The sequence below is a fragment of the Mastigoproctus giganteus genome, chromosome 8 (assembly GCF_048544385.1).
Source record: "Mastigoproctus giganteus isolate SK-2022 chromosome 8, ASM4854438v1, whole genome shotgun sequence".
NCBI classification, from domain to species: domain Eukaryota; kingdom Metazoa; phylum Arthropoda; class Arachnida; order Uropygi; family Thelyphonidae; genus Mastigoproctus; species Mastigoproctus giganteus.
Genome location: NC_143582.1, coordinates 63,158,953 through 63,171,507, shown reverse-complemented (window position 1 = coordinate 63,171,507; position 12,555 = coordinate 63,158,953). Strand labels below are relative to the sequence as shown.

At 34.6% G+C, this 12,555-nt stretch overlaps 1 protein-coding gene across 1 annotated transcript in view; it reads left to right on the top strand.

Moving 5' to 3' along the window:
* The window catches only part of LOC150081574 (primary cilium assembly protein FAM149B1-like), a 168,715-nt gene extending 157,929 nt beyond the window's left edge, over positions 1–10,786 (top strand). The window contains exon 16 of the mRNA XM_090379417.1: positions 10,735–10,786. Within this exon, the coding sequence (XP_090235543.1) occupies positions 10,735–10,772 (38 nt within the window). The 3' untranslated portion in view covers positions 10,773–10,786. The remainder of the gene's footprint in view (positions 1–10,734) is intronic.
* Positions 10,787–12,555: the final 1,769 nt, after the last annotated feature.

Sequence of the window (12,555 nt, the reverse complement as noted above, 5' to 3'; positions counted from 1 at the left end):
ACACCAAAAAAATGCAAAAGTTTTGGCTTCTGTAGAAAAGGTTATGGTCATTTCTTTTTTTTTGACATTCAAGGAATGGTTTACCAGAATGTTGTGCCACATCATATGACTGTTACAGGACCTTACTACAGTACTGTACTGCACACTTTGCCCGATCCCATTCGTCGCAGACAACCACAACTGCATGCAGATGGGTGGATGCTGCATCATGACAGTGCGAGATGCAGCATCCACCTCACATTTCCCGTGCTGTCACCGAGTACTTAGCCAGGCATTAATGTCAAACATGTTCCTCATCCACCCTACAGCCCTGACAATTGCACCCTGTGATTTTTTTCTCCCCCCCCCAAAGTTAAAGGAGGAGCCGCAAGGAAAATGTTTCCAGTCATTATAAAAAGTTATAAAGATAACGGAGGTGATTCTCAAATGCATGTCAAAAAATGGCTTCCACCATGTTTTTGAAGAATGGCAGAAATGTTGGAATAAATGCATTTTATCAAATGGGGGACTACTTTGAAAGGTATGTTGTGAAAAAAAAATTATGAACATTATTGAGTAGCTCTCATAGTTTTGTAGGTGTTTGCTTCAGTAAACCCTGTTCCTGAGTAATGCATTTCACTTTCTACTTGATGATCCAAGAAAATAAAAGAATAAAAAGTTGGTGAAAAAGTGCTCTCTATTTATCTGTACTGGGAGTTTGTCATTTATATTGACAGTTCATGCATGGCTAGATTTTTTTCTCCAAACCCCAGCAATCGCCAGGTCCTGTGGTTGCTGGATTTTGTACATTGCATCTACCCTATGTTCTTGACTTTTGAAATTCAATTTTTTGAACACCAATGGATGAACTTCGTGAGTCATCATATTGCATCCTACCTCCCAACAGTTTCAGCAGTATTGCCATCTTAGTATGTATAGCAGTGTTTGATTGCCCAATTATATAAAAATTTTAGTGAATCGTGATCTTATTTTTATAAAATAATGAGTGGAGAAATGAAATAAAGACTTTTAAAATTGTGGATTGAGGACTAACATCAAAAAACATTCTAGTGGGTCTTTCAGTCATTCAGGGTCATGATGATTGAAAGAAACCCTCAGGAAAAAGTGCTGTAGTGTTCCAGAATTTCACATAAGCAAAGGCTGGTTTGATAGGGTCAAGAACAGGGCTAAGTTGTAGCATATTAGATTAATTAAAGAAGACTCTGCTAGTTTCACCTGAACATTGTTGCTAAGGAGAGACCCAAGCTGTTTCTTGGTGGCAATACAGCAGGTGACTTTAAACTCAAACCGCTTGTCGAGACTTCTCATTAGTAGCTCGAGGTTTCCTCCTTCCAGATGTTTCGGAACTGTCCTGCTTCAAGGCATTTGTTGAATGTGGTCAGAAGGTGTAGTGGGAATATTTTCAGAAAACCCCTTGACTTCACATCTACTTCAAGAAGATCTCTTCCAGGTATCTTATTATTCTTGGTTTGTCGTTGTGCAACTTGCAACTCTTCCAGGGTGAATGGAGGTTCCAAGTTTTCAGTGGTATATTCTTCATTTCTGGAGACAATTGATTGCTGCTCTAGGCTTAATGGGTCATCAGCAGGAAAGAGAAGGTTGAGCATGTTTGAGGTGAGATCACTATACAGTAAACCACTCCTCAAAGATCATTATTTCCGGTCGTAGACACAAGCTGTTGCCATGAGTCTCTTTTTAGACTTCCTTATTTTGTGTGTATCTGTTCCAAAAGGTCCTAATAGTGCTCCCTAGTCACGCCAATCTCTGCTTGAGGCAATGAAGCATGCTTGTTGGAAGGCCTTGCATTTCCCATTTAGCGTCTTTCTCTGGTTTCTAACTTTTACATTTTGGAATAGCTGCTTTACAGGCTTCTTGTATTATCGTGGTGAGCACATATGCACACTTATCTGTTGTGTTTTGAGTCAGCTGTGATGGATCAGCGTGGAAACAATTCCAGTCTGCTTTTTAGTGCAGAATTTAATAACATCCATCGGAGTTGGAGTTGCATGATCCACAGAGCACCTCAGCGAAAAGGTAGTTGCTCTGTGGTCAGATGTTGTCCAGGACTCTACCTTCCATTTTGAGAATTTCTAGGCAACCAGCATGACTGGCTAGAGTAACATCTGTAGTTCTCTCCCAGAGGGTACTGCTGGTGGAGGGGTTATTTGGCTTGTTTAAAACCTCAAAATTGGTAGAGATGATTTTGTTCTCCAAGCCTTCACCATTTCTTCATTTCTGAAGCATGATCAGGGGTTGTGCTGTGCCACAATGGGGAGCAGCAGTTTGCCACCATTAAGATAAGCCCCCCAGAGTACAGTTAAGTGCAGTCTGGATTCAATTGGAGACCACCACTCCAGGACAACTGTAAATTGAGAGTACATTTAGTTCCAGGAGCAATCTGTGCACATGCACTGACAGGGATGCAAAGAGATGAGATCTTCATCACTGTAATTTCAATGTTCCTAATTGCAATTTCTGCCCGTGCCATTTCAGCATTTGCTGTATAATTCGGTATAGGACTCCTGTAGGAGAATTTGTCAATTTGTTCCTCCTGGGCTTTAAGTTTAATTTAATCAAATACTGACCTAGCTCTTTGGCCTTTAATTTGCGTACATTTGAGTTCATGAGTTACTGCAGTAGTGGGTGTTCTAACCTTAATTAGTTTTTTCTTGGTATATACATTTGTCTTTCAAGTAAACAGACAATTTGGATCCCTGATTGAGTAGTCTTGTTCTGCAGTTGGAGCAAACAGCTGCCCGTTCCTTTGGGCATGTACAGAATTTGTGGCAATGCTGAGCGCAATGACCACATGTCGAACCCTGCTGCTTATAAGTGTGTGTGATGGATTGCCAAATTTAAGGAATCACTAACATTTAGGGACTGGTATGTGTTCTCTAACCCTAAGAAGAAATGAGAAACCAGGAAAAGAAAATAGGCCATTTGTCCGAAGGAATAACCCACATACAACCCCTGCTAACCATCCCAGATGTCCAGCTTAGGAGAGCAAAGGTCTCCTCAGGATTCCACTACAGAAAAGAAAACCACAGTAGGAGAGAAAAAGTCACCTCAAGATTCTGCCACACAAGAACTCAGGATCGAGGATAAAAATCCTGGCACAATTCCATTGGCTATTGGAATTAATCCCTCACCTATAAATGAACTGCTGGCAGGCCTCTTGCCTGTATGCACATCAGGTTTCTGGGAGCATCAGCAAGAGGAGCTGTCAGCAGGTAAGAATTTAATCTCTTTGTATTTACCTAATTTTATATCTGGTTCTATTGCAACAATAATCAAAACCTAAAATTGTTTATTTGCAATTTGTAATTGTAGTATTCAAAATTGTAATCCCTTTCTGTTTCTGTTCCCCCAACAGCATGGTCTAATGATGGATATTGGTAAGATACCTGAAACTTACCTCAGTGTATAGTAGGTTAGGCGAATAGCTTAATAAACTATATTATTAATTTCACACGGTATAAGAGTGGTATTATATTTAATAATAATCTTAATGGAAAACAACCATGTAACATCCTTTCCTAACTATATTGTATCTTTACATATTAGTTATGCCAGGCACAAGTTTCATAACTGATGCATGTCTGATAGGCTTCAGTCACACATCCTGCTTATTTCTCTTTCCATTGACAAGTATATACAAAAAGAATCCTAGGCATATCCAGATTTAGCTTCATAAACACTAAATATCTTTAGGCCAATCCTGGCTTTCTTTCTGTTTTTGTTGTATTACTTCATCCTAAATCTTCCTTTGATGAGCATAAGGCTTTCCTTTTACAGAAATTTCTGTTCTAGAATATAGGTGTTTATGAATGAAGTGTGCTGTAATTCCAAGAGTAGCTTGATTTTTCTCAGATGATCATTGCTCTCTACATTGTTTTTATTGTCAAAATGTAGATACCAAAGCAGGAACTAGAACTTCTGCAGAGTTCTAGAGAACAAAGTATATAATCTTTTGTCCAGTACAGCTTCGTGAATTATGTCCACAATTGAAAGACTTATAGAGCAGACTCTCAATTAATCGGGATCAGATTAACCAGGACACTTCAAGACTCCAAATTAAAAAAAAAACCAACCAGAAATCAAAAAATTCAAGTAATAACTAGAATAGGTATAAACAGATATTTTGCAAGTCCTAAATAAGCGACAAGCAGTATAATAAGTCGTCATTGGGAGATTAGTGTACCTATTGTCTTCACAGAGACCAAATGTTTAGTTTGTTTTAGTGCATTGTGTCAATTTTGTTGTGTTCCGTTGCAGTGCAAAAGGAAATTGTTTCATTATTTGTCAGGGATGTCAGAATTTAAAATTTTTTTTTGTTTAGAAATCGCGAAAATGATGGATAAATGCAAAAGAGTTGCATTTCAGTTAAACAAAAACTTGAAATTATTCAAAAGTTTGAAAATGGTGTGTCTGTTAAATCTCTAAGGAATCATTATAATGTTGGTGACCAAACCATACGCAACATCATAAAAAATAAAGGAAGCTATTAGATTTAAAATCAACATCGTAAAAAATAAAGGAAGCTATTAGATTTAAAATCAACATTGTAAAAAAATATAGGAAAGCTATTAGACTTAATATTATATTTAGGCCACCCGAATAATTAAATTCATCTGCCGTGCTGCGTCTTATGTCTGTTAATTGCGTGTGTTCTATGGTCGATTTGTCTGTTTGCTTAATGAAAAACCTCAGTTTCTGGGGGAAAACCTTGCTATCTATGCCTGAGACCGACTAACTCAGCCATGGAGTGTAGCTATTAGACTTAAAATTGATATTGCAAAAAATAAAGGGAAGCATCACATTGGACATAGTGCATGGTAAGGTTTTTTATATATCACCATATTTTTTACATAGGTTGCTGAACATTTTTCGATACAGTAAGTCCCTGACTTATGCAACTACAGATTTATGTAATTTTTTTTTTTTTTTTTTTTTTAGGTTTGGAAAATTTAAAACAAACAAAAATAATAAATAAATAAAATAAGCAATCAATAACGACGATCACGGCATGCACAAATTGCACAAGTGAGATATGGAATAACAAGCAAAAAAATAGGAAAGAAGGGAAGATTATTACAATTTATGGTGGTTTTTTTTTTTTTTTTTTTTATGACTGAAGATTTCAGTGAGGGGAACGCATTTCACCATAATAACGTAAAAACCCACACAATTCCAGCTATCAGTATTATCGCAAACGCAATAAGATCGTTTATAATTAGATGCAGAAAAGCCCAGTAACCCGGAAGGTACAAATTGTTTAACCATGTGAAGTTCTTTTCAGAAAATTTTCATTTGACAGCGGTACTAGTAAATCTACCAACAAAAGGAAAGCCATCAATTTGGATCAGAAAATTAAACTAATAAAGATGTATGAAAATGGGCCAGACATTAACAAGTCTTGTGTGGAATTCAGATTTGTCAATAATAATATAGTAGCAATATGTTATTAGTCATTCCCGAGTTACGTAAAACTCGACAAAGTAAGAAGTCCTGGAAATCTGTTATGTATGTGGGGGACTTTTGGATTAACCAGGAAATCGATTATCTGGGATTTGACTTTTACCATCTATCACGGAAAATCGATTGTCTACTGTACTTCTTTTACCTGTATCCTTCCACAATCTTATTCTTGTGTTTGAACTTTCACCTGAAGCAACAGCATCATCAAACCATTTCTGTATGTACCTGTTTGTGTGTGACAGTGTGGTTTACTTCTTCAGAAGTGTGCATCTCAAAGCTCTGCAATAATGACAAAACAGTGGCACCAGAAAATGTTAATCTTATCATCCATGCCCAGTGCAGTAACTGCTCCCTTTTATCTATTTAAAATGCTTGGTGGTGGATGTACTACTTTCAGTTGCAATTATAGCTTAGCAGACACTAATTCCTTTGGCATTTCCTTTCTTTTCAGATTCACAGTTCCACAAACTGCAAATGATATTGGTTGCTGATATTTCATAAATTTCAGTATCGCTAACTACATCTGCACTATTAAGACTGGGTTGAAATTTGTTTTTCATAAAACTAATATCATTATCTAATTCATTTTCAATCACTAAATATTCACTCATTTGCTCTGTGCATTTTTTTTTTCACTATTCTGTCATCATTGGAGTAGTTATTTTTATTCATCACAATAAATACGTAGCAATGAGTGAAAAATTAATGCAAATTATTTTTTGCTGCTATTTTCTAGCAATAATAAGAATAATTTATAAATGCTTTAAAATGCCCAGAAATGTCTCAGACTACATCGCATTGAATAAAATCCTGCACTGTGCATGGAACTGTTCAGGATATACTACTGAAAGGGTTAAAGGATATATTGCAATTTTTGTTAATATGTGCTTTTCTTCTTTCTAATTGAAAGCCAGTCTGTTTAAAAAAATTCTTATGTGAGATTGCAGCCTCAACATTTTCTGTGAAAACTATTCTTATTCAGGAGTAGGAATTACTGTTTTACACATAAATTGATTCTTTTCAGAATGAAGAGACAGGATAAATTATATTATTATGAAAAATCTTAATCCATATTAGCATCAACTTTTCTGCTCATATTTACTGTTCAACAAATTGATAGCTTATGTATGTTTCAGTAATTTAATCATGTCTATTCATATATATTTCAAGAACCATGGTAATTGTATTTTGGACTGTTTAAATTTTGTGTTGATTAAAGTCAGTGCACAAAAAGGCTCTCCTCTGAAATATAGTACATCTCATGGGCATACTGTATTTGAAGAGAGTTGCTAATTTGAACTCATATATTGCCCAACACCCAGTGATATTTACATAGGAATGTAGGTTATAATTATTGGAATTTTTAATGATTTTAACAAGTATTGCAATAAATTAGTCAGTTTGCTTGTTCTTTTGTAATGATCACTAGATTTCAGATTATATGCATATTGTGATCATGCAGTATGTATGATTGATGTTTTTTGTCATTACTGCATACAACAAACATTACAAGAAATATTGCATGTTCCTTAACCTGAACATTTTTTCAAATGTTGATCTTAGAACTGCAGCTAAGATGCAATTAAGTTAGTGTGGGATAATATCTCACTGAGCATGGGGAAACTTTTTAATGCTATTTTCCTATTCGTTCTCATGCTAATCAACTACATCAGATGAAATGTTTTCGTTAAACATGCCAAAGATTAATTCTGTCACAAAATTCTCTATGGAATTATGGATTGCCAATCATGGAAAAGATTTTACTATGGATGGCATTATTGTGTTCTGTGTTGTTTGCAAAACGAACGTTCCATGCAAAAACAAATTCCAGATCAACCAACATGCGAAAACAGCATCGCACATTATAGCCAAGCAAAGGAAAAGCAAGGAAATATTCCCAGAGTAGTCACTTTGGTCCGTGAGGGTGTTGCAGACATTCTCTCAGATATGCCAAGATGTGCTTGCTACCTGGGAGCTAAAATGCTGATGGAACTGATATTCAGGTGACACTCAAGTCAAGTGGACCTAAGTTCAGTGAAGTCTAGTTAGTCGGTAATAGCCAGTTAGATTAATTAATAACTCATATCTAACAGTCTCTCTCTCCACTCTCTGTCTCACAGACATTCTGTTTCTGCTGCATGCATTTCTATAGATACTTCCATGGTCGCCGTTCTTCTGCATTGGCTTCTATAATTCCCACTCTCTCTTTCAAAGCAGTTTGAACATGTGCCGCAACTGGTCGACATCGTTTTACTGTCAAACTTCAAACTCACAGAACCAACTTTTCTTCTTCCTCATTTATTCATTCAACTTCCATTTTCTGGAACAACCTTCCTTAACAAGTATTTCCTGAAAATTGCAATCCACAGAAGTTCAAATCTAATGTCAACAAATATCTTTCATTTTCTCAACCTCCAACCCATGCACAGTACTAAGTACTATTGGTTCTAACACCTCTCGTGTTTTGGGTTTTCATAATAAAAAAAAAAGTCATGTACTTCAGAAGAAGAGAAAACTGAGTTTTTCAAAGGATTCGGGTCTTACACTGCTAAGCAGCAACATCTCTTTCAGTAACTTAGTAGTCTTCCAGCAATTTTTGAAAAAATATTGTATAAATCAAAATATTCCAGATGAATCTACCTTGAGAAAAATTACCTTAATGCAATTCATGAAGATATTAGAGAAAATTACATTTGGATGTTCGTTGATGAAATGACAGACATTTGTGGTTGCTATATTGCACATTTTATATGTGGAAAAGTAGATGCAGAACCATTGCCCCCACATTTACTTGCTTGTAAGGCCCTCAAAAAAAAACATGCATTACTCTACAATAGCAAGATTTTGTAATGATTCTTTGCAGTTATTATGGCCAGAAGGTTAAGTAAGTAACATGGATCAGATTTCAACAGAAATCTGATCCATGTTACTTACTTAACTGGCTTATGTATTTTGGTAGATGCACTTCAGGAAAATTTTGTTGAAATTAACAAACTTATTTCTAGTATAAAAAAGATTTTGCCAAAAGTGCCTTTGAGCATAGTAACTTACAGAAATATGCTACCTACTCTTCCTCTCCCACATCATCCTGTTCGATGGGGAATATGGGTTACAAGTGGCATCATTTTATGCTAAAAATTTGGATTGAATAAAGAATTTGTTGATTCCTTGGATAGTAAGCATTTAACAGCTATTGGTGGTGCTAAGGCAATGATTTCTGATTCTTTGGCATTAAAACATTTATTGTTCATCCAGATCTATTTCATCTGCTTATCTATTTTTAGAACCGAACTCGAAACTTAGAGACTTTCTTTGAGCAGTGCAATTGGAGAGATGTAAAAAGTTGAATTTCAAATTTCAGCTGTGCTTGGAGAAGAAATAATAAGAAAATACAATAATATTTTAGAAAAGAACTCAGGATTTCACACTTTAAGGAAAATAGGTGAATTTATAAATGGGAAAGGAAATGAACTTCTATTTCAAGTAGAGACTTCAAAAGCTCACATTTTTAAATACAATCCAGTCACTGCCGTAGAAGTAGAAAGGTCATTCTCTGGATATAAAATGATCGTGGATGATAAACTGAACTACTTGAGAAATATATTATTGTAGTTCAATTAATTGTGATAAACAAGTGATAAATATAAAAACTGTAGTGCGTAGATCAGTATTTTGGTGCATATTTGACTTGTTTTTTAGTGTATATAATCTGATGTCTAATCACGAATTTCCCTCTCTGATCAACATCCAGCATACTGGGCTTCCAACTTCATTGGTAATGTATCATCTTGATCAGTGTTTACTATGTTTCGTATTAACATGGCCAAGACTAACCAGGAAAAAGCCTAAATGACAGTGGAACAGACAACTAAGATGTTATAGTTGTCTGCTCTGTTGTTGCCTAAAAAAATTCACACTTTTTTTGGAGAAGTTCCAAAGATTGTAACATTTATCATACTGTACTTTAAGAGAAGTTCCATGTTTTCTTAGGATTATTTCATGTGGACAGCATTACCAATTGACATAGATGGATACATGTTCCTAATGTGGAATTAGCACAGCTTTTACAATTAATTTTGCAGAGTCGATAAAAAGCCTCCATTCTTTTGGTTTATGTTCTTTTCTAGCCAACGTCATTAGAGTAGCAGAATGCTACTGTAATGTATGTATTTCTGTATAACAACGAAATGTATATGCAGAAATTTCTTTTTGTCATTTACAAGATATTTGCATTCTTTTTTACAGTAAATCAGATGAGGCTTATCTGGGTCTGGTTATTTATATTCTGATGAAACAGTCCATATGATTCTCATATGGACTGTTTCTTATTGGGCCATCTGTGTTTACTCTCTTCTAAAGACCGGGTACTGGTAGTTTGTTGCAGTGATTGACTGGTCTAATGGCCGATGTCATAATCTGAATGCCCAATTTTTTTTCTGTCCTTCATTTGGAGATATGCAAAGATAGCAGTTGTTGACATGATTGGTTGGCTCTCTCCACACAGTGGGAACAGCAAATAGCAGTAGTAGTTTGCTTTTTAACCAGCCCCTGAGATGCAAAGCACAATTAATGCAGCATATGAGGAACCCACCTCTTGTCCTGATCACTTAATTTGCACCCAAACTAAAATTCCTATGCTTTCTATAATAGAGGTGTTAAAGACCATCTGTGAGACAAAATGGTATAATCACCATACACCATTCACCACACAGCTTTTGTTATGTGTATGGTGATTATACCATACACATAATCACCAGACACTTTTTGTTATGTGTATGGTATAATCACCATACACATAAGAAAAGCTGTCTGGTGAATTAATGCACTAACACGACATTTTTACAAAGAAGTTCAACTTTAATTAATACCAAAAACTATAAGAGTATGACTTGACTGATATGGAACAACATTAACTAACATACTTAACTCTGATTGACCTTTCCTGGGTGTTAGTTGGGTGTTTTTTTTTTTTTTTTTACATATCCATCTGGCATGACAGGAGCATTGGGGGTTGAGAAAGATCTAAAAAATTCTGATTCCAGAACTTCTCAATCAGCAGTCCAACTGATATGAACAAACAAATTTAAGTATGTGGAAACTAAAATATGAAATATCTTGGAAAAATTATGTACTAGTGTATTTTTTCTATTGAAAAAAAATTTTAATTGTTACTTTAATAGTAATATAGGTACATAATATAGTATAATAAAAAAAAAAAGATAAATAAACAAAAAAAATTTTTTTTTTGACTCACAGGTCAACTTAGAGTATCAAGTAGTTCATCAAGAAGATAAATGCAGTTCTTGACACATTGCATGATGACTGGAACTGATCTTTTTTAAAATTGAGCTGGTTTTGTAATTAACTTCTTAATTGTAGTAATTTAAAGTGCTTATGTATATATGTAAATATGACTGATAAGCATAACACTGTAAATGGAAAACTAAAAATTGAAACCATCTTAAAATATTTTCGCTGATTTCATCTTAATAAATATATTTTTCTCATAAGATATTGTATTATTATTTATATCACACATGCACACACTATCTTACCAAAACTGACTGAAGAGTTTTTGAAATTCAAACTTAGAGGAACTATTTGTTGTGCTTTCCTTTCAGGCAGAGATAATGTTTTTTTATAAGATACTGCTGCATTTTCATACTGAAATTTAGTATTGTAATATAGGTGGCAAGTAATTATCACCTAGGTGATGATATATGTAAGATTACCGTGCTCCTGTTGCAAGTTAATAGAACTTTCTCCTTAACTGTCTTAGACAAAAAAAAAAAAAAAAAAAAAAAAACATTTCAGCTATCCATCCTCTCCAATAGTTTGTTTAGTTCTTCTATGAACTAGAACAGTGGTTTTCAACCAGGGTATCACAACAACATTCCAGGGGTTCCATGTAATTTGGGTTTAAGTTACTTAAAAATAATAATATTTATTTCATTATAAAAAGGTGTACAGTATCCGTTGTACTGTATCTTTTTAATTTTCGGGTGATCTATAATTGATGTTTATTTAGTACTTCTATATAAAAAATAAAATTATTATATAACTATATATAATTTATAATATGAATTGTAATTTTGTTTATAATTATATTATTATAACAATTATCGTATAACATATTTTTTTAATATTATATGTATACACAGAGAGAATCGGATTACTAAAAGGTCAGGAACCACTGTGTTAGGTATTTCTTTTGGCCCAGGAAAAAATTACTGGGACACTGAGGGTGCCGTGACCAGAACTAGAGCATCTACAATACTACAGGAAGTTTGTTCCAACAGTCAACCACCCATTGGCTGAAGACAAACTTCCTTTGAATTTATGCCCCTTAAAGTGGATAGTCTGAGCAAGAGGTAGAATCCCATCAGCACTGAGTTTGCTCAAGCCATTCAGAGCCTTAAACACCTCAATCAACAGTTTAAGAGAAATTCACAGTCACTATGCCTGACTGGCTATTCATGACAGGAGTAGATCATACTTGCTTGTCCCAGGTCATGGCTGTCTAGATTACCATATCACATGATGCCTCTGGGCTGTGTAAAATACAGGATGTACTGGCAATTTCTGCATAACATGTATCTGTCTTCATGTATATAATTACGTTGCTTTCAGTGAAGTTTAAGTGTTGGTCAGTATGACAATCACCAGTATATGGCACACTGATGTGTTTATTTGCTTGAGGATGTTTACATTTAAAACAATTTTGTAGTTTTTGTATTTATATGCTGTTTTTTTTTTTTTTTTGATTTAATATTTTCATTATCTGGCTTTCCCCCTCCCCTAGTTTTATAGTTTCTGCACCATTATGAATTAAACAATTGTAGTGCTATATACAACTTTTGTTAAAAAAAAAAAAAACCAGAATTGCACTCATTTTTCATCTTAAGAAGTTTGAGCAGTTCTATAATTACTACAGTGATATTATTAAAGGTGGAAATTGTAAGAGGAATGCAGTTATTAATTTATTATCAAGATTTATCTTTATCTAATTTGCAGAAAGACAAAACATCCCTTCATCAAATGAAGTCTATAAAGCTTCTCAGAATAACAAACCATTCC